The sequence below is a fragment of the Dermacentor silvarum genome, chromosome 5 (assembly GCF_013339745.2).
Source record: "Dermacentor silvarum isolate Dsil-2018 chromosome 5, BIME_Dsil_1.4, whole genome shotgun sequence".
Classification (NCBI taxonomy): Eukaryota; Metazoa; Arthropoda; class Arachnida; order Ixodida; family Ixodidae; genus Dermacentor; species Dermacentor silvarum.
In genome coordinates this window covers 176,197,786-176,221,113 of record NC_051158.1, presented here as the reverse complement: position 1 = coordinate 176,221,113, position 23,328 = coordinate 176,197,786, and the positions used below count along the sequence as shown (strand labels likewise).

Below are 23,328 nucleotides of genomic sequence, written 5' to 3'. Positions count from 1 at the left end.
AATGTTTGCCAATAAATACTTCGCATTTAAAACACAGAGGTCTGCCTGAGCTAGTGTGCTCTAGTGTGCTACTCTGTACTGGGGAAGACGGAAGGGGAGTGTAAGTATAGTGATGGATGATAAGAGAGAGAGAGGCAGAAGAAAGGGGAAAGGCAGGGAGGTTAACCAGATGGGAAGATCCGGTTTGCTACCCTATGCTAGGGAGAGAGGGAAGTGGTGAGTGCTTATGTACATTAGACGATGGCCCTACTGGAGCCGCTCGTCTAGTTTCGTGCCATGTCGAAACGTCAAGAGCGCTTGAGTCGTCCGCATTGAAGTTGCAGTGTCAGGCCATGGGTCGAGAATATCGTCCTGAGACAATGGTTGTCTGCCAACGCTGATCTATCGAGATATTCTAAATTTCTAAATATCAAGGGGAAGCGGAATGCAGTAATACTGAAACATTGAGCACCTTGGGGTCAAATTAAATATGAGGTGTTGCGTGGAATTTGGAAAGTGTAAGCGGCTGACAGTCGGGTGATGAACGGTTATTGCGGTTGAAACGAAGTAGATATAGGATAGAATGGGAACGTAACAGGTCACGTGACTTTAAGGAAATGGCCGGTGACGTCAGAGTGACTCAGGCATGCTACATCTTCCCTTTCTTAGGGAAGCAAATAATTACAATGGTCTTTCCGGTTGCGAGTAGCGGCAGGGCTCCCGGCGTAGCCTTGTGCTTCTGCGTAGCTCTTGAGCATGCTGGGCGTCATCTAATCGCTTGGACCTGGCAAGAGGACTCTCATCGGGATGTGTAGGCGCGTCTCATAGATGCTTGCGAGTGCGTCCACTACCCTGGCCCTCTTCAGTCCTGACCACCACTGAGCGTGGCGTCTCAGCTGGCCCCAGAGAGACCGCTGGTGTACAGGTCTTTGCGTGGGTATCGTATGCAGTCACTCTCTGGTCAGGTGACAAGGGCGGCAGGTTCCTGGAGTGGCGATTGTAGTAGATCTTTTGCCTTGGCGGATTTCCTGGAGACGGTTATGGACGGCTCGGATGGGCACAATCTTCGGCACCAGGTGCCTTGCGGGTACGGGAAGCAAGGTCCTCGTTTTCCTATCCATCAGTCTCTGCACAGGGGCCTTCAAAACAGCATCTGCCATTCAAACAGCATTACGCCATTCAAGCAGAGCCAAGTGGAAGTCAGGCGTTCTAAGAGAGCACTTCTCTAGTAGTTTTTTTGCTTCTTGCACAGCCCTCTCCGTCTTACCATTGAGCTTGAATGATATGGGCTTGACGTTACGTGGGTAATGCCGAGCCCATATAATATATCTTTGAATTCTGTGCTGTTGAATGGTGGCCCGTTATCGCTGCACGCTTAAAGCGGTAATCCATGAACCGAAAAATGTTCGGCCCACCGAGACTACAATTTGTGAGCAGTGGTATGGCGAAATTCCTCTATTTCAAAAAAGGAGGAATAGAACTCGACAATAATGGCAAACTGTCGGCTCCCGTAAACGTAAATAGCTCTATTCCCACAGCTTCCCAGGGCATGTTTGGAACCCCATGGTTCAAAAGCGGCATCTTTGCGTTTTGTGGCTGATGCTTTTGGTACATTTTGCTGTTTCGGCAAAATTGCTCTATGTCGCTTGCCATGCAGGGCGAGAACATGACCCTTCGTGCCCGTGCCTTCATCTTATCGGCTCCGGGATCAGTGACGTGCAAAAGAGCCAATATTTCTTCTGTCATCGAACTTGGTACGACCACCTTGTTGCTGCGAAATAGAAGACCGTCTTGTGCGTGTATCTCCTCCTGATAAGACCAGTAGGGGCGGATAACTTCTGCAACCTCGTGCTTGTTGTCAGGCCAACTGGTCAGCGCATATTCCCGCAGCTTGGACAGAACGGTATCGTTGTTTGTTGCTGCGAGAATACTTTTTAGACGAGGTTCCGACGCTGAAAAAAATTCTAGCACATTGACTTGAAACTGCTCAATTTCCTCGCGCATGCTCCCTTTGCTAGGACAATGCGACAAAGCATCCGCAAGAAAAAGTTATTTCCCTGGCTTGTACACTAGCTTGATCGGATAGCGCTGCAACGTCAGCCTCATGCACTGCAAGCGAAGGGGGCACTAATGCAGCGGCTTGTTAAGTATCGGTACCAAAGCCTGCTGTCAGTTTCTACAATCACTTCTGCCTGACCAAAAACGTAGTCATGAAACTTCGTGCAACCATACACTATCGCCAGCATTTTCTTCTCGATTTGTTCACAGTGTTTGTTGCACCTCTGTGAGTGATCGGGACGAAAAAGCGACAGGGTGGCTGTCTTGCATTAGAACTGCGCCGTCTCCTAATTGACTTGCGTCGACCGAGAGAATGAAAGGCTTTTCAGGGTTGAAGAAATCCAAAACGGGTGATTTGGTCAAGGATTGACGCAAGGTGTCATAACTCTTTCCTTGCGCCTCCGTCGAAACCCATGCAATATCCTGACGCAACAGTGTTCTAAGCAGCGCGGTTACCACTGACATGTTGGGAATGAATCGTTGCACGAAATTCATCGTACCAAGAAATACTTGCAGTTCTTTCTCGTTCGTCGGTTCAGGCATTCCATGTATGTCTTGTACCCTCTCCGAATCTAGATGTAGGCCTACTGTAGTGAGGATGTGTCCCAGATACCCGACCTCCGGCTGCAGAAACGCGCTCTGCTTCGGGTTACATCGAAGGTTGTACTGTTGACAACGGGAGAACACAAATTTTAAGCTGTGGTCATGTTCGTCTTTAGTTCAGCCCTATACTAATACGTCATTCATCACAACCGCCACACAGGGCAAGCCTTCCAAAACACGGTGTATTGCTGCTTGGAAAATTTCTGGGGCCTAAGCTATTCCAAACGGCATGCGAAGGAACCGATAGTTACAACACGGAGTGCTCATTGTGCAAAGTTTGGAGCTCTACTCGCTAAGTAGAATTTGCCAAAATCCTCAAGCTGCATCAAGCGTGGAAAAGAATTGCGCTCCGGGCAGCCTAGGAGTGACATCCTCTAACGTTGGCATGGGATAGTTCTCAAGGAGTACGGCTTGAATGAGCGATGGTGGATCCAGGCCAATTCGAACTTTGTCGACTTTAACAGCGGTAACCACGTGGCTAGATCATTCAGTAGGCACAGTTACCTTTTTTATGACGCCTTGATCCTCCATACGCTTAAGTTCCGCTCTAGTCTTGTCCTCCAGGGCCACGGTGACTCTCCGAGCCGGTACGATGACACCCACGGTGCCGGGATTGAGTTTTCTTTCGTACTTGTAGCCCTTGGGCTCACCCAGTATTGTGAAGCCCTCTGCAAAAGGTTGTTCTGGCGTGTAAAGTTGATCGACCTCGATGTGCTGTACCCGGCAGATAAATCCAAGGCGTTCGGCCGCTCAACCACTCAGAGTCAGTGATACACTTTTCTCTATGATGTAAAATGTTTCGGGGACCATCCTCTCATTGAAAGCTGAAGGCACACTTTTGCTTGGGCGGTTGACTTGTGGCCGAAAAATGCTGTTAGGGCAACCCGGCAAGCCGGCTGTGGTAGATCCGGTAGCTTTGCGACGTCCCTCCTTGAAATGACGCAGCAATTCGCCACTGTGTCTAATTTACATTTCATTGGTTGGCCTTCAACGTCCACCGTCGTGCTCCAGTGGTTTGTGTTGACCGTCCTCAGCGTTAATGTTTGCAGAAAAAAATCGTCGTCGTCTGCGCATAGTTCCCATAGTTATTTCTTCTTGTGGGGAAAGCTTCGCGAAGGCGGTGCCGAATTGCAACCTCGGGCAAAGTGGTTAAACGCTCCGCACTTATTGCTTGTTCTTCCGGTGGCGGGTCATCTTTCGCCGTGGTGTGTGCGATAGCCGTAGCTGCCGCTGGCATCGCCTTGTTTTGCGATTGCATTAACTGCCGTGTCCTGCACTGTCTCCGCGGCTTCACTGAAGTTCACGAAACTGCTCTTTCCCTTGCTCTTGCGTGCGACAAATATCGATAGTCTGCTTGTACGAAGGGTTTTCCGCAATCAATTTCTACTGCAGCCTCTTGTCTCGAATCCCCAGAATAATGCGACTGGACACCATCCGGTCTCCCATTACCCCAAATTCGCTGTTTGTGGCTAACATTCGTAGCTACGTCAGCCACTCATTGAAAGGTTAGCCTTCTTTTTGGTTTCTGGACGCAAATAGAAATTAATGATAGGTCAAGTTCGTTTCCGGCTTCTAGAACTCTTCAAGCTTAGCAATTAAGACGTCTACGTTATTTTTGTCCTCTTCTGCCACCTTCCTTGCCTCTTCGCCAATAATCACTAGCAACGTGGCTGCTTGCACTTCTTTTGCTTGTTTTCTCAACTGGGTAGCAGTGGAAAATAGCGTGAACTTACTCTTCAAAGTTTTCAATCCAAGCCAGGCGTTGTCCAGTGTGTCCTGGGACTTGGCGGCGGCAAAATCGTTGACGGCAAAAGGGCTGGCGGCGTGGCCATTTCGGCTAGGCACCACTGCCACCATGTAATCGGGACGGCAGTCTGGTGATGAACAACGTTTATTGCGGTTCAAACGAAGTAGATATTGGAAAGAATGGTGACATAACAGGGCTCGTGATTTTAGCGAAATGACCGGTGACGTCAGACTGACTGAGCCATGCTACAGAAAGGCAGTAATGATACCAGCGCTAACCTTCGTAAATGCCATGTCGGAGTTGGAGGTCAACTCCGGGCAATGTGGGCAGGGTACAAGCACAAATGAGGCTATGCATGATGACATGGGTTACTCTTTTGAAGTCAGGGAAGCACAGAGAAAAATTAATTTTCGAAGAAGACACAATGCCATGCACAAAAGTAAATGAGCGAGTGAAATACACAAATATCTGTAGATCAATAGCATCAACACGGAATGAATAAAGGGGCCGAACAAGTTAGCAACCAAGTATTGTTTAATTGAATGTATAAATAGATCCAGCATGCATAAAAAAGAAAGTGAGAGAAACAGAGACAGTAAATTGGATGGCAAGGATGGAAACGAAAGAAAAAAAAAGCATTGATATTTACAATAATGTCAAAAAGTACATTACAAGGGAAATTTTTTTTCGATAACACAACGATCAGTGCCTTCATATTTGATGCTTCAGCTGGTTGCCTGAGGACAAAAAAGGCCTCTACAGTTTTAGCCTTTTATTACTACTACTACTACTACTACTACTACTACTACTACTACTACTACTATACTACTACTACTACTACTACTACTACTACTACTACTACTACTAATACTACTACTACTCCTCCTCCTCCTACAAAAAAGGAGCAAATATGCGCAACAGGATGAGGCATGCGTGCGCTGCCACGAAAATCCGGGGATACTCAGCTCGCCCAAGCTGAATGCGAAGGTATACACGCAGCGAGACCCGCAGGTGACGTCCACATTCAAGAGCAGAAATACCAAGTAGATGAAAGCAGTAACCAGTCCGCAGTCTGGATAAGCAACAGCCGTTTATCGTATTGAGGGAAGAAAGCAGGGAAGAGTTTGATAGGACTGAATTTCTTCAGAGGCATAGGGTACTGTATAAGGTAGATTGAGACGTTTTGAGGAATAGAGAAAAAGATTAAGGGGATATAGGCAAAATGCTATATTGATAGCCGTGAACATATTATACCCGTTTAACCCAAGAAGGCAAGGTGACCATTTTGCTGCTCTATTTCAAAGGGAAAGCCGATGAATCTTCATCATTATGGTAATCATTACCACGCGTGAGAGAGGAGCACGGATTCACGCATGCATTATCAATGAAACATTCCGGTGGTTGCAATAGGTTTGTCGCAATATTGCCTCAATTCTAATCTCAATATCGCCAGCATATTACTAAAGCTTGCATCTCTATCAGTAACTTAAACAATCATCTGGAGATTGGTCTGCAGGAATCTTTTCTTAACTAACATGTTTTGGACCGAGTGAATGAAATTACTTTTCTCTCAGTTCCCTAAATTCTAATCCTGAATGTCTCATGCAGGTGTTTAATCCTATCATGGACAGTGTCGTCGTTAACTCCCTAGCAAACATTTATGAGGTGATGCTTTTTCGTTCAGAAACTCCCATTGCCGTAAGGCTCACATAAGCCCTCATCCTCAGCAGTTGAACGGCATTCGCGGCCTAGCCTAAACAAGTGATTCTATATTACGGCTGCACAAGCCAGCGCAGGAAATAGCCTACCATGTTCAGGCTAACGGACAAGGAAACAATATTGCCACATGCTATATCGTCACCGCGGGTATGTGCCCGGCCATGGAAACGACGCTCAAGTAGCGCGCGGGTAGAAAAACAGAGACGACAACGACGTTGCGTTTGCTGCTCATATAATGTACTTGTATACGTGCTGTACGCCGGCTTCCACGTCTCCTGCGAGGTCGTGACACTGGTGGAGGTGCGGGGTAGGATTGCCTCATGCTTAGCACCCCTTCGTGGAGCCATCCATCAAACGCGGAATCGCCTTCGCTCGTCGAATCTCCTGTTCACCGGTACAGCCGCGGCCTGCTAGGCCTGACGCCCGAGTTCAACCTCTTGCAGGATCCTGCCGGACCGCGTCTAAGTACTACCGCCATGGCCACTGCAACTCCATCGCAGGTGACGCTACAGCATCCTATGGTCCCAGAAAGTTTCCATGGTGACGCCATTGAAGATGTCCAAGGTTGGCTGGACCAGTTCGAGCGTGTCGCCAGTCATAATGAATGGAGCTCCCGGCAAAAGCTGTCTTATGTCTATTTTGCTCTTCGAGACAGTGCGCGGACATGGTTTGTGAACCGGGAGAGGAGCCTGACCACATGCGATGCCTTCCGCACCCAGCTGCTAGACACATTCACTAGCAGCGACAGAAAAGACAATGCGCAGCGCCTTCTCGAATCTCGTGTTCAGAAGCCAAATGAGAGCGTTGCCATGTTTGCAGAAGATATGGCCCGCCTTTTCCACAGAGCAGATCCTGAGATGGCCGAAGAAAACAAGTTGCGCTATCTCTTGCGGGGAGTGAAGGAGCAGCTGTTTGCCGGACTCGTGAGGAATCCACCGACGACAGTGGCCGAATTTACCAAGGAGGCTACTGCTATCGAACAGGCACTACAGCAGCGGTACCGCCAATACGATCGCGCGAACTCGCCAACAAATGCTTCACTGCTACCTGAGGGCAGCGGTACATCTCTGCGTGAAGTTATCCGAGAGATTGTGCGAGAGGAGATCCGGCAGCTCGGAATTGCTCCCGTGGCACCAGTGGTGGCTTCTGTCGCTGATGTCGTCCGGGAGGAAGTTCGACAGGCCTTTTCGTCGCCCGAGTGGCAAGCGGCGCCGCGACGATGCACATACGCGGAAGCTCTTTGTCGTCCACCTCCCGCCACTTCGATGCTGCTGACACCGTCAACCACTCCGACGCAGCCACCGCCGCCATCCCCGACGCCCTATCTTCGACAGTCACAGCCGCCACCTGCAATGCCGTATCGCCGACAGCCGATCGCTGCGCCGCGGTCTTACGGAGAATTCCCTGCCGGCTATCCGCTACGAAAAACCGATTTGTGGCGCACCGCTGACCGCCGGCCGCTATGCTTTCATTGCGGTGAAGCAGGACATGTTTATCGAGCTTGCCACTACCGCGCAGCTGGGTTTCCCAGATTTCCCACCAACTATAGTTACCCTCGGTTTGACGCTCCGCGTACATGCGACGACAATCCTTCCAACTTTCGACCGGAAGGTTCAACGACGCCTCGATCGCGTTCCCCATCACCGGCTCGTTACACCCAACCAACCCGTCGCGATTTTCCTGACGCCTCTAGGGGTAGGTCTCCTAGCCCGCGCTGGGGAAACTAGAGGCAGCGACCTCCGGGGGTGAGGTTGCAAACCGTCCAGCTTCCCAAGAACCCCCATCACCGACGATCGACACCTCTACGACTCCGACCACACCACATGTAACAGACGCCGTCAGCGCCGATCTTGTCGTTAGCACCGACGGCCACCAAGTGGCCGCTCTCGTTGACACTGGTTCGCATTTTTCCATAATGAGTCTAAAGCTGTCCGACAGTCTAAGAAAAGTGAAGACGCCCTGGACCGGGCCCAACATCAGAACTGCCGGGGGCCAGTTGATGACGCCGATTGGAAAATGCACAGCCAGAATCATAATCGCCGGTTCAGCCTTCGTTGCCACCCTGGTCATTCTCTTTGAGTGCTGTAAAGAACTTATTTTGGGAATGTATTTCTTGAGGGAGTACGGTGCAGTTATTAATGTCCGCGACCGCATGGTGACATTTGCTACGAGCTCCGAAGACGTCGACCCCGCGGATGACCAGTGACTGCTTTTACGTATCGCCGACGACGACGTCACGCTTCCGCCGCGAAGTTGTTCCCTCGTGCCTGTCATCTGCGATAACTTGCACACCGGGCCTGGCATCGCTGAACACATCAACGCACTAGTACTGAGTCAGGGCGTTTCCGTCGCCAGGGCCGTAATTAATGTACTCGACGGACATGCTGAACTCCTGCTGACGAATTTTAGCAGGGAACGTCGACAGATTGTTAAAGGCACTGCTGTTGCTTACTTCGACGAAATTGCCCCAATACAAGACTGCCTCTCAGTGCAGCACGCGGAGTCCACCGCGCCTATGCCTGCACCTGTGGTTGATGTCAGTCGAACTTTATCGCCCATCGAACGCAACAGCCTTCTTGAGCTCATCAATGAGTTTAACAGCTGCTTCTCATCAACCTCAAGAGTTAGCCAGACGCCGCTCACCAAGCACCGTATTATCACTGAAGACGACGCAAGACTCATCCAGCAGAATCCTTATCGTGTAGCACCGAAAGAGCGAGAGGCAATCCAAAAACAAGTGAAGACGATGCTTGAGGACGGAGTTATTCGGCCATCTAAGAGTCCGTGGGCATCGCCTGTCGTATTGGTGAAAAAGAAGGACGGTAGTCTGCGCTTCTGCGTCGACTATCGAAAACTCAACCAGATCACAAAGAAAGACGTTTATCCGCTACCGCGTATCGATGATTCACTGGACCGGCTACGAAACGCACGTTACTTTTCGTCGATGGACTTGAAAAGCGGCTACTGGCAAATCAAAGTTGATGAGAGAGACCGTGAAAAAACCGCTTTTGTGACACCCGATGGACTTTATGAATTTCAGGCGCTTCCCTTCGGTTTGTGTTCTGCGCCAGCAACGTTTCAATGACTCATGGACACGGTACTCTCAGACCTCAAATGGCAAACCTGCCTAGTGTACCTCGACGACGTGATTGTTTTCTCCGCCACGTTCGACGAACACTCACGGAGACTGAAGACGGTCTTTGAGGCAATACGCTCAGCAGGCCTAACTTTGAAACCGGAAAAGTGCCATTTTGGTTTTGAGGAACTTCAATTCCTCGGTCACGTGGTTAGTCATGAAGGTGTTCGACCTGACCCTGATAAAATCGCTGCCGTCGCTAATTTCCCGACGCCATCTGATAAAAAGGCCGTGCGACGTTTTCTGGGCCTTTGCGCCTACTACCGGCGGTTTATTGCGGACTTTTCGCGCATCGCGTGTACATTAACACATCTCACCCGCGAAGATGTCTCCTTCGTGTGGGGCGAAGAGCAGCAACGGGCATTTGACGAGCTACGGCAGCGGCTGCAGACGCCTCCTGTGCTCGCACACTTTGACGAAGACGCCCCGACGATTCTTCATACCGATGCTAGCAATGTCGGCCTTGGCGCTGTGCTTCTTCAGCGGCAGGACGGCACCGAAAGAGTGCTTGCGCACGCCAGCAGGACCCTATCCAGAACGGAGACTAACTACTCCCCTACAGAAAAAGAGTGCCTCGCGGTAGTCTGGGCCATCCTGAAATTTCGCCCACATCTATACGGTCGCTGTTTCACCGTCGTCAGTGATCACCATGCACTTTGCTGGCTGACTAATTTAAAAGATCCAGCTGGTCGGCTAGCACGCTGGAGCCGTCGGCTCCAGGAGTTCGACTTCACTGTTGTCTACAAATCGGGGAAGCAGCATGCCGACGCCGACTGCCTGTCTCGGTCGCCTGTTGAGACTGCATTGCACGACGATGACGACGCGGCTTTTCTAGGCATGGTAGACGCTGTCGCCGTTTCACGCCTGCAACGCGAGGACGCAGAACTGGTTCCTCTTATTGATTACTTAGAGGGAAAAACAAGCTGCGTGCCGAGGTTATTCGCCAGAGCGCTGCCTTCATTTTGCTTACGTCACGACGTTCTCTACAAAAAGAACTTTTCACCCAGTGGCAGCAGCTACCTACTTGTCGTTCCCGCATCTCTACGGAACGAAGTCCTACACGCCTGTCACAACGAGCTGACCGCTGGTCACTTGGGCTACTCCCGCACATTATCCAAAATTAGGCTAAAGTATTACTGGCCGAGACTTGCGCCGGTCGTGAAACGTTATGTCCAGACATGCCTGGATTGCCTGCTGGACTGCTGGACTGCTGCATTCTGTTCAGATACCGCAAGCGCCGTTCGCACAAGTTGGCATGGACTTTTAGGTCCATTTCCAGTGTCTTCTGCCGGCAATAGATGGATAATCGTCGTCACAGATTATCTTACCCGATACGCCGAAACAGGTGCTCTCCAGCGGGGAACAGCAGCCGAAGCAGCACGATTTTTCATCGAAGCCGTCGTCCTAAGGCATGGCGCTCCCGCAGTGATCATTACCGACAGAGGTTCTGCTTTCACGGCCGCGCTTCTGGATACCGTGTTGCGATTAAGTGGTACAACTCACCGAAAAACAACCGCTTATCACCCCCAAACCAATGGGCTGACAGAACGTTTGAATAAGACTCTGGCAGACATGATGAGTATGTACATCGACGTCGACCACAAGAACTGGGACGATATTTTACCATATGTTACATTTGCGTACAACACGGCTCGCCAGGAGACAACACGCGTGGCACCTTTCAGCCTCGTCTATGGCCGGGAAGTAACAACACTGTTGGACGCGATGCTGCCACACGAGTGTGATGATCACGAGACTGGTGCCGAGGAGTTTACTCAACGCGCCGAGGAAGCAAGGCAGCTTGCACGCTTGCGCATCCAAGAGCAACAGAACTACGATGCCAGACACTACAATCTTCGACACAGACCCGTCACGTACAACGTCGGCGACCAGGTGTGGGTTTGGACTCCTATTCGTCGGCGGGGGCTATCTGAGAAGCTCCTGCGAAGATACTTCGGGCCGTACACAGTTCTACGCCGCATCAGTGACGTGAATTATGAAGTTGTGCCCGACAGTCCATACTGCTCCAAACGCCGGCAGCATCTGCCCGAGGTTGTGCACGTGCTTCGTATGAAGCCATATTTTGCATCATTACCTCACTTTTGTACCATCACTGCACTTTCTTGGTCGCTTGGCGCATCGGGACGATGCTTCTTTCAAAGGAGGGGCAAATGCCACATGCTATATCGTCGCCGCGGGTATGTGCCCGGCCATGGAAACGACGCTCAAGTAGCGCGCGGGTAGAAAAACAGAGACGACAACGACGTTGCGTTTGCTGCTCATATAAAGTGCTTGTATACGTGCTGTACGCCGGCTTCCACGTCTCCTGCGAGGTCATGACAATATGAAACATCATTGCTGACATGCTTACAGAGCCGGACGACTTCGGGCAAAAGACATGGCACGATTTCTTCGCCTATCTGACTTTTGTTTACGATCCCAGCAAATGAAAAAAAAGGCAAATAGAGTCATTCACGCTATCGTACGGTAAAGGCTCTTCGACGACGTTTTATGCCATGCTAGCTGGTGAACATCATTAACAATGCTTGCCTGCCTATCGCGAGTGCGTGGTCTTGTGCGCGCTCAAGGGAGGCAGCATTTACACGACTTTCTGCACATGAAGAAGGAACACAGGACATTCTATTAAGTGCGAAGCACTTTAGGAGGCCGGGCTGTCGGCGTCTAATGTGATGTCATGTCGTGGTCACGTGCAAAAACAAGATCTCAAAACAAGGTCAAAACAAGTGCAGAATTGATTAAAAGCGCTTCAAAATAAACTAACATTCATTTCATTTATTTACTCTCAAGGCCGTACAGGCATTACAGGGAGCAGTGGCAATAGAAAAAGAAATAATGGCTAATGATCACATGATCACAGATAGCTGACTTGAACACATCATGATCTTTGATAGTGATGATGGAGGCGGGAAAGCGATTCCAGCATTGACTTGTTTTCAGGATGAAGGCTTCGAGGTGAGCATTGCTTTTACACTGAGGCATCCGAACCTTCATTCGATGATCAATACGGGATGACAAATGGCTCAGGGGCGAAAAAATTGTCAATTTTAGGTCATTATTAGTGTAGTGTATTTTATGAAACAGGCATAAGCTGGAAATTCCACGTCTAGTAAAAAGGAGAGGTGGGTCAAGCTTTTGCTTCATGAGAGAAACGCTGGCTAAGCGATAGTAGTTAGAGAGCATAAACCTAGCTGAGTGGTATTGAACCGATTCTAAGGACTGAACATGATTCATTATAATTTAAAAGGCAGGAATAATTAAGCATTAAGCGCATTATTAGCAGAAACTGGTGAAAATCACTTCCGAAACGCCAGTCCGGTATTAGCGCAGCGCAAGAGAGGGCGCCAGCACCCCACAAGCGCTCAATTGCTCCTCACTTGTGCAAGAATAGCAGAAGAACAACGGAAGCGAAACACCGGCACAGCACTGCTTCGCACCTCCCTAGGTTTCACGTTAGTGGAGCTGCATTAGCGCTGGATTTGAATTGCACAAGCGCAGCATTTGAATCCAGTGCTTAATGTAGCTCCATAATCATCGTTAGCCTATATTTATGTCCACTGCAGGCCTCTCCCTGTGATGTCCAATTACCCATGTCTTGCGCCAGCTGATTTCAATTTGCGCTTGCAAATTTCCTGACTTCATCACCCCACCTAGTTTTCTGCCGTCCTCGACTGCGCTTCCCTTCTCTTGGTATCCATTCTGTAACTGTAATGAGCCACCGGTTATACATCCTACGCATTACATGGCCTGCCCAGCTCCATTTTTTCCGCTTACTGCCAACAAAAATATCGGTTATCCCCGTCTGTTCTCTAATCCACACCGCTCTCTTCCTGTCTCCTAACGTTAGGCCTAACATTTTTCGTTCCATCGCTCTTTGTGCGGTCCTTAACTTGTTCTCGAGCTTCTTTGTTAACCTCTATGTTTCTGCCCCATATGTTAGCACCGGTAGAAAGCAATGATTGTACACTTTTCTTTTCAACGACAGTGGTAATCTCCCAGTCAGGATTTCGTAATGCCTGCCGTATGCACTGCAACCCAATTTTATTCTTCTGAAGATTTCTTTCTCATGATCAGGGTCCCCAGTGAGTAATTGACCTAGATAAACGTACTCCTTTACTGACTCTAGAGGCTGACTGGCGATCCGGAATTAATTTTCTCATGCCAGGCTATTTAACATCACCTTTGTCTTGTGCATATTAATCTTCAATCCCACTCTTACATTTTCTTGGTTAAGGTCCTCAATCATTTGTTGTAATATCGTCCCCATTGTTACTGAATAGGACAATGTCATCTGCAAACCGAAGGTTGTTGAGATATTGGCCGTTGATCCTCACTCCTAAGCCTTTTCAGTCTATGAGCTTGTACACTTCTTCTAAGCATGCAGTGAATAGCATTGGGGAGATTTTGTCTCCTTGCCTGATCACTTACTTGATAGGCAACTTTCCACTTTTATTGTTTAGAACCAAGGTGGTCGTGCAATCCTAGTAGATATTTGCAATGATATTCACGTATGCCTCCTGTACTCCTTGATAACGCAATACCTCTATGACTGCTGGTATCTCTACTGAATGAAATGCTTTTTCATAATCTATGAAAGCCATATAGAGAGGTTGATTGGACTCTGCAGATTTTTCTATTACCTTATTGATGACATGGAAAAGAATTAAATTTTGGGGTTTTACGGGCCAAAACCACGATCTGATTATGAGGCACGCCGTAGTGGGGGACTCCGGAAATTTCGACCACCTGGAGCTCATTAACGTGCACCTAAATCTAAGTACACGGGTGTTTTCGCATTTCGCCCCCATCGAAATGCGGCCGCCGTGGCCGGGATTCGATCCCGCGACCTCGTACTCAGCAGCCCAACACCATAGCCACTGAGCAACCACGGCGGGTTATGACATGGACATGATTCATCGTAGAACATTCCTTCCTGAAGCGAGCCTGTTCTCTTGGTTGGCTGAAATCAAGTGTAGCTGCGTCTCGCGTTGATGCAACACGCAGCACGAAGGACATTTCGCTCCAATCCTGCTCAAATCTTGCGCTTGTGTAGTTTAAACCAGCGGTGAGTTAACATAAGGGAAACACCGGCGCATCACTGTCTCGCACTTCCCCAGTTTTTTTTTGTGTGTGTGTGTTCGTGTTTCACGCATCACATAGGTGAGTTTACTTAGGTGGGACAATTGGGCAACAACGGTTTATGAACAGAGGCGTTTGAAATTTTTTTCCTGTGGGTTGCCACGGAACTTGTTTTTGTAAGGAATACATTTGTAAAGTGTTTTGGTTCCCTCGTGAATTGTATGTGGCCTAAACATTTCCGCTTTAGCTTCTAATGAAACCACAAACAAGACAAATACGCTCAGATTTCCGTAGATCTCGTATGCAATGTTTGGTTCATCATACAAATGCCTCGTCACAAAGAGAAAAAAACTTATTGGTTAGCATTTTGTGTACAACTACACCATTATTTTCTTTACTCTAAACTAGAGTGCAGCGATCACAGCGCTTTTTGTAAACAGGACGTCACGTTGCACGCCAACTACTTTGAAGAGCCGTACCAGAAATGGTTGTATATATTTAAATATATCTATATCTATATTGCGAAAAAGCTCTAACACAGTATTAATGCTGTAAAACAATCTGTTATCTCACTGAAAACAACAGTGATGTCAATCTTGACAGTCCGAATGTCACAACTCTATGCAGGATGTAAAGTGGTCGATGTTGCACGTCTTATGCCCTTCTTTTCATGATAACGAGCTTTTGAATTTCATCAAAATTTTTGCAAATTATTCGAAGGATAATTTTTTATTTGGTGACCGCAATAATTGCACAATGTGTTCCGAAGGGTGAAAGCTGCAAGGCTTCCGTTGTTTTCCTATTGCACACATGACATTTAACCGAATTGTTTATGTTTAATATTGAGTTTGCATAAGAAGAGCTTCTACATCGGACGGCCCGGTGGCAGCGCGCGGCTGCCCGGGCCGCTGTATCTTGAAAGCCGTGTGCGTCGGGTCACAGTCCACCGTCAGCTATGTTTCGCGGCTTCGTTCGCGTTGATGCTAGACGCAGCACGAAGGACAATTGGCTCGCAGGTGCCGCCGCGCTTCCTCATTCCAGCGTTTCGACAGCGAGTTTCCGCGGCCATCGAGTGAGTTGCGTCCATGTTTGCTTGTGTGCCCGTGACACCATGCTTATTCGTTTAGTTAGTAGGCCTATGTTTACAAGGTTATATGGCCGAGAAATATAATACGGCTACTAATTTGCTATCGCTAAAAATGGTTCGCCTTTAAACTGCGACTTTTTTTGATGGGCCCTTCAGGTGACAATAATGACTTCCATAGTTTTATTTCTTGCCTATGTACTATCGACCAAAAAAGTGTACGAACCACGGTATCTCAGAAAACGCTAAACATCCGAGCAACCTTTAAACGTAGCCAGTAAAACCTACATCACAATGTTGTTCGCATATACCAGTAGAGGCTGCAAATGGAAATACCAGGCTGTGTTTTGAGGCTGCGGAGATATTCAGCTTTTTGTCAGATCCCTTGGTTCGTAAACTCTTTTGGTCGAAAGTTCATTCACTACACGGTGACAATAAAGCACTCGTTGAAAAGCCGCTGAGAGCTATTAGGTATGTTTTTCAAATTTTCGTTGCCAACTGTCGGTTTCAAATTACGTTTGGCTCCGGTAATTTCCGTTCCTCCAACTGCAATTCTAAAACAATATTCTTGCTAAATGATACTTTCGTACATATATCTTAATGTTGCATTCGGCAAAGTAGGCTCATTCAGATATAATACGTTCAGTTATACAACCAACACAACACAAAAATAGACGATTACACGTATGAGGGCCAGGCAAATCCTTACTTATAACTATTTCTTTATCCAGAAGCACATGATTTTAAACAGCGCACTGCTGCTCGTAGGTGCGCAGATAGGCTAGTAAATTGACAACGCGCGAAGGTTTGAAGGACTCTGCTAATAATTCAAACTCAGCTCCTCTCGCTTTAACAGATAAATCAGTAATACACTGTAATCGAGCGTGAGTACCATTATGTTTCTTTTATTCTTTCGTTTGGGTATCGCTGTCTTTTAACGCTCGTTTCATTTTCCAGTATACAGGGTGTCCCAGCTATCACGCAGCACGATTTAAAAAACGAGGAACGGCGTTACGTGAAGCAAACCTAGTGAGTATTGTTTCCAGTACGGTGGAGTAGACGCCAGCAATTTTTTAGTTACTGATATTTTATTAGTTAATTGTAATTTATTATCTAGCTCGAGATCTACTGCACTTATTATCAAAGTGTCAATGATAACATTGTAGAGTAACATAAAAAAACAGCTTTCTGTTCCTCAGTACGTACTACATAAATGTGTTTTTCCGAGTGTCAAAGATGCTCGCCAATACAGGTAAAGTGCCTCGAGCGGCCAGTCTCGCGGCAATTCTGCGTGTATTCGCGGGCTTCTTTCGCGCTCGGAAAAACACATTTCTGTAACACGTATTGAGGAACAGAAAGCTGTATCGGGGGTATTTTATGTTACTCTACAATGTTCTCATTTACACTTTGATAATACGTACAGTAGATATCAAGTTGGATAATGAATTACAATTACCTAAATATATATCAATAACCAAAAAATTACTCTAACATACGCACTATGTTTGCTTCGCGTAACGCCGTTCCTTGTTTTTTAAATCGTGCTGCGGGATAGCTGGGACACCCTGTATAATTTAGGAGCATTCAGACTCGACCGATCTGCGGCGTCCTCCTGTTATGACACACGATTAGAAAAACAGACTAACAATTTGGTACCTGAAATACATGTTTCGCTGAATAAAAGAAAATATGACAAATATCACCTTGAGGTACCCCTTGTGAGAGCAAGATTGGGTTACCCGACCACCGGATTATCTTGCCTTGGTGATCTATTCCCAGCTGGAGAAATCCAAGGTAAGTTCCATATCGGTATGCTTGTACAATAAGACAAGAGCTTCCGTCTGACCGCTTGTGTACGTAAGGGTACGGCCCTTCTGCTTTACCACCGACTGGAGGCACTCCTGTGAACAATATATATTGGTTTCTCAACCATCGGGCACATATGTGCCACAAATTGCTGCTGACCAGATATCGCAGCAAATATCAACAAAAGGCGGTGTAAATCATGAGTCACACATCGTCAGCTACAACTGTTGCAAGAAAAACAACCATAATTGATACATATACAAAAAAAGCTTTATTTACGCGGCTACAACGCCGCTGCTCCGCAATGCTTTCCTTCCCGAAACAAAAATTCCCGTTGCTCAGAAGTCAACGTCACAGAACCAAAAGTGTTGCGCACATTTGCTGAACCACGCTACATGTGCTGAGCAATGCAGGGGCGATGTAAGGGCAGCGCTGTGCAGGTTGGGTGTTTTTGATTAAGTGATGGCACATAAAGGCGAGGTCATCGCAATTACCGCAGCTGTATCAGCAGTTCAAACAAGCAACCCTTTGACACTTTTTTAACTGATGCTGTTCTTTTATTTTTCCCGTAATTTTACTTGTACAGTCTATTTGCATGTCTCGGAAGTTTCTCGAATGTTATCAATTGTTCTTTCCTTTGTCTGTCGTCATCGAGCTTCTTGTAATATTGTCACGTAGTAGTGACGCTGAAGTAAACAGTCGTAAAACTGCGTATCACGAAACTGATTCTTTATTGGACGAACCTGTGCGCACAAAAGGAAGCTACAGTCGAAGCACAATGAAAGCGGCGAACACAGTCGGCGATCGTCGAAAATCTGATCTGCGGCGAAACGCGTCGGTTCTTATACGTGAGTCATCGAAGGTTCGAGATTAATCCCTGGTGCCCGCGTGTCTTCCAGAAAGTTCTAGACAATTCGCGTCGCTCATACAATCACATTACATGAGCGTCGGCGACCACAGACGAAGGATAGAAGCATCGATAACGTTTGAGAAGCTTCCGATGCAAGCGCGACCTGCGCCGAGCGATAACGTATAACATTTGTTAGCCGGTGGAAAGCTGCCACAGGTGAAAGATAAACATGTATAAGTGTCAATACCCACGCCTTAAAAAGCATCGTCCCCGATGCTACAAACACGAAAGCGAAAACAAAACGACGCATAGTAAAGAAAAAAAAGTAAGCAAGTACCTAAGCTCGTCAGCGGGCGTAGAAAGGCTTAAGACACACCACGTGGATGACTTCAGGTCGTGCACGGCGTCCCTGTGATTGCGAATTGCCGTCAGGCACGACCTCATAGTCCAGTGCGCTAATACATCGGATGATCTTATAGGGTCCGAAATAGCGACGTAAGAGTTTCTCGCCAAGTCCTCGTCGGTGTATCGGAGTCTAGAACAAAACACGGTCGCCGGGCTGGTACTCGACGTAGCGTCGTCGAAGATAGTAGTTTCGGCTGTCGGTCCTCGCTGGTTCTTGATGCGCAAGCGGGCGAGCTGTCGACCTTCTTCGGCACGCTGCAAATAGGTGGCAACGTCGAGATTTTCTTCGTCGGTGACGTCCGGTAGCATGGCGTCAAGCGTCGTTGCCGGGTTCTTTCCGTAGACTAGGTTGAACGGCGCCATGTGCGTCGTTTTTTGCACGGCCGTGTTGTATGCGAAGGTTGCGTAGGGAAGGATGGAATCCCACGTCTTGTGTTTGATGTCGACGTACATTGCCAACATGTCGGCGATGGTCTTATTTAGGCGCTCGGTGAGGCTATTCGTCTGCGGGTGGTAGGCGGTGGTCCGGCGATCGGTCTGGCTGTATCGCAGGATGGCCTGAGTTAGTTCTGCCGTAAAGGCCGGTGATAAGGACTTCTGGGGCACCGTGACGCAGGAGGGTGTTCTCAACGAAGAATCGGGCTACCTCGGCGGCACTGCCTTTGGCCAAGGCTTTTGTTTCGGCGTAGCGGGTGAGGTAGTCCGTAGCTACGACAATCCATTTATTCCCGGACGTCGAAGTCGGAAAAGGCCCCAGTAAGTCCATCCCGATCTGCTGGAACGGTCGGCGAGGAGGCTCGATTGGCTGTAGAAGTCCGGCTGGCCTTGTCGGCGGTGTTTTGCGTCGTTGACAGTCTCGGCATGTCCTTCACGTAATGGGCGACGTCAGCAGAGAGGCGAGGCCAGTAGTATTTTTCTTGTATCCTCGCGAGCGTGCGGGAAAAACCGAGGTGTCCAGCCGTTGGGTCGTCATGGAGAGTTTGCAGAACCTCTGGACGCAATACGAGGAGGTAGCTGGCTCGGAGAGGCGAGAAGTTCTTCTTTAGGAGAATGTCGTTTTGCAAGAAAAACGACGCCAATCCTCGCCTGAACACCTTCGGCACAATGACGGTCTTGCCTTCCAGGCAGTCTACAAGGCTCCTTAGTTCCGGGTCAGCTCGCTGTTCGACGAATTCGTCAGCACTGATGGGTCCCAAGAAAGTGTCGTCATCTAGGTCGTCCTGTGGCGGCGGTTCGATGGGGGCGCGAGACAAGCAGTCGGCGTCAGAGTGCTTTCGCCCGGACTTGTAAACGACGGTGATGTCGAATACTTGAAGTCTCAGACTCTATCATGCGAGGCGCCCTCAAGGATCCTTCAAGTTAGCTAGCCAACACAAGGCGTGGTGGTCGCTCACAACATTAAAGGGCCTGCCACAGAGGTAGGGGCGAAACTTTGTGTAGCCCAGATTATGGCGAGGCACTCCTTTTCTATTGTGGACTAATTAGCTTCCGCCTTCGACAGCGACCGGCTAGCGTAACTTACAACCCTTTCTAGTCCGTCAGTCCTCTGCACAAGCACGGCGCCGAGTCCTACGCTGCTTGCGTCGGTGTGGACTTCGGTATCGGCGTTTTTGTCGAAATGCGCAAGTATTGGCGGCGATTGCAGGCGTCGCTTCAGTTCTTCAAATGCTTCGACTTGCTGCGTCTCCCACTTGAACTCGACGTCAGCCTTCGTGAAGTAAGTCAGTGGGTCGGCGATCCGTGAAAAGTCCTTGACGAAGCACCTGTAATAGGCGCACAGTCAAAGAAATCTACGCACTGCCTTTTTTTATTATATGGTATTTAGCGCCTTTAATTGTTGGCGCCTTTAATTGGCGCCGGCTACTCCTTTTCACATAGAGGTATGAAAGAAAAAAAGAATGAACCTGCCTTCTTTTCGGCGGGAAGAGGAAAGTCAGAGATGGCCGCAGTTTTCTGAGGGCCAGGGCGCACTCGAGACTTGATGACGTGGCCCAAAAACAAGAGCTCCTCGTATGCGAAACGGCCCTTTTATGGCTTCAACGTGCGTCCGGAGGTCTTGATTGCTTGAAGCACTGTTTCAAGGCGCCGGAGTAGTTCCTCGAAGCTTGAGGTAAGCACAGTGACGTCGTCCAAGTAGACGAGGCAAGTCTGCCACTTCAAGCCAGTATTCATGTGGCGTCATGCAGCCATCTCAGCGCGCGGGTACCCTAAGATGGTGACTACGATGACGTCAGTGCAACGTATTATCACGCGCAATATGTTTTGCTTTTTCACGGCGATTGTTTTTCACCAGTTTATCATTGTTATCGCTCTGACGTTCGACGCAAGATGCGCTTTTTGTTGCTGTCATGTTCCTTGCTTACGCCCCTTGTCGACTTGCTGGCACCCCAATATGGCGTCCGCGATGACTTCCGTGCAACCTATGCATATAAATGACGTGGATATCTGCGCAATAATTAATGGAAATTCTCCGACAATAATGATGTTTACAAAGTAATCCAGCTATTTGTAATTACTCCCATAAGCATCAGACACTAAAACAAACGTTTAATTCTTACCTGTATAAAGCAGGGTGTTCGTGTGTCCACCGACAATAAGATCGAGGTCAGGACACTCTTTCGCTATTGTTCTGTCAACGTCGTAGCCAACGTGACTAATGAGAAAAAATGTTTTGACACCTTGTTGCTTTAGGCGTTCAATTTCGTCGTTAATTGACTTAACTTCGGGCAGTATCCGGATACGACCTGAAACAAAATGTGTAATCAGCAATCGTCATGCCTTCAAATTGTTTATGGCCCCTGCTATAGCACAAGCTCTAGAACAGCTTGCATTGCGTGCAAAATTCTCAAACGAAGAATTAGCAATACATTATTTCGAATTTTTGCGAATAAAATGCCTTTTTAAATAGGGAAAATGTAAGCGTGGTTTTCGGATATATGGCCATTTGAAAGCAAACAATGTTTTAAGAGGTGTTGGAAATCTGGTGTTCTTCAGTAAATTGGCTGCTAAATTTAGTTTAATTCTGACATAACTGCTACGTCTGCCGTGAGGAAACTACTACTTTTCAGAAGCTCCTCGTCACCCGCAAAACTGACCCGAACTTTGTGGACAAGGATTTCCTACAGGCAAAAAAAAAAGAATGTGTGCTTTTTCCACTTAAGTATCCTTTCTGGGTGCACTTCATAGAGTAAACTTCTATTGCCACAACGCGCGCGAGTTTATACGTCGGCTCCCTGATGATTGTTGTATTATTTTTATCCGTGTTTTCTAGAGAGCCTCTCTTATTATATACTTCCATCGACAGCCCTATTTACGGATTTTTGCCACATTGCCATTTGTGCATGTCGGATTCAGTCTTCACCAAACTACTACTTGTAAAAATTCACCTCACATTAGTTACCATTATCTATATAGTACCGTGATCAAAAGACGATGTTTCATTTTTTAGCGAAAATGCCAGTTAGCGTTAGACGGGCTAGCGTCTGCAGCCTTTCTTATTGCTCTTGCCCGAGAATATGTCACCTGGCAGGAGCTTTGAATACCAAAACTGCACGGTGCGCATAACTCGTCATTGGCTTATTGGTACTGTGTCGCCATAGAATCCCTATAACTCTCGCGAGTAAAGTTCTCTAGATGAGAGTTACGTATTGAAAAATATTCAACCATCGTAAATCCTCAGAGCAACGTACACCTTACATGCCGTCGTAACTCTAATGATTGGCGTACTATTAAAGTATTAAAATCTGAACAGAAAACAAAATGTCTTTCTTGTGATTTGTTTTTTATGAACAGTTCGAACATATTCAATGATAGGTGCGGCGAAACCTTTATATTTATGATCAAATGGCCGCGTGAGTCAAGAAAAAGGAAACCAGCTGAAACTCGATGCCTCCGCAGATGTGTTAGTGTTTTTCACGTTATTATGGTCGTCGTAGGAAGTTGGAATCAGCTTCGCAAGACAAGGGTTATTGGAGGTCGCAGGGAGTGGCCTTCGTCCTGCAGTGGACATAAATATTGGCTGATGATGATAGTCTTCGTTTGAGCCAGCACATGGATGGATGGATGTAAAACTTTAATGAACGTCCTGAGGGGCGCGACTCAGCGCGCAGCGGGCCGCTTCCACGTTGGGACAGTCAGCCCATGCCCGACCGCCGCATCGTGGGCCCTCTGGACAGCCCATAGTTGCGCCCCGGCATCGGGGCTCTTGATAGCGGAGAGCCACTTGTCCTCATTTATTTATTCCGTGCCTCGTAACGAGGGGCAACGCCAGAGCATATGGTCTAAGCTAGCGAAGTCATTGCAGTGCCTGCAAGAACTACTGGCATAATTGTCGGGATAAAGCTTGTGTAATAAAGCCGGGCTGGCATACGAACCTGTTTGCAATAATCTGAGGGTCAGTGCCTGCGCTCTATTTAACTTCTTGTGAGGAAGGGGAAAGTCTCTCCTGCCGAGATAAAAGTACTGCGTAATTTCATTGTATGTTGTCGGTTGATCTCTGTTCTCCACCACTCCTGGCCGGTCGGGGAGTTCTCCATGGTCGCGGAAAGCGAGACCTCGCGCCTTGGAGTGGGCCAGCTCGTTGAGGTTTGTAGGGCCTCCCATGATGGATCCCATGTGAGCGGGGAACCACGTGAGAGTATGGGTGGCAATGCTTTTACCGTCGAGGATGTGACAGGCTTCTTTACACACGGCGTCAACGCTGAAGGCGCGGATGGCTGCCCTGGAGTCGCTGAAGATCTTGGCATGTTTCTCGTCTAGGAGGGCCAAGGCAATGGCCACTTGCTCGGCCGCACATGACGACGTGCTTCGTACCGAAGCTGCGTTAACGGTCGAACCCTTGTGGT

General features: G+C 48.1%; 1 protein-coding gene across 1 annotated transcript in view; it reads right to left on the bottom strand.

Moving 5' to 3' along the window:
• LOC119454601 (protein 5NUC-like) overlaps positions 1-23,328 on the bottom strand; it is a 134,007-nt gene that overhangs the window by 59,521 nt on the left and 51,158 nt on the right. Inside the window, exons 4-5 of the mRNA XM_037716492.2 lie at positions 21,043-21,228; positions 17,127-17,324 (exon numbers count right to left, since the gene is read on the bottom strand). Coding sequence (XP_037572420.1) covers positions 17,127-17,324; positions 21,043-21,228 — 384 coding nt within the window. The remainder of the gene's footprint in view (positions 1-17,126; positions 17,325-21,042; positions 21,229-23,328) is intronic.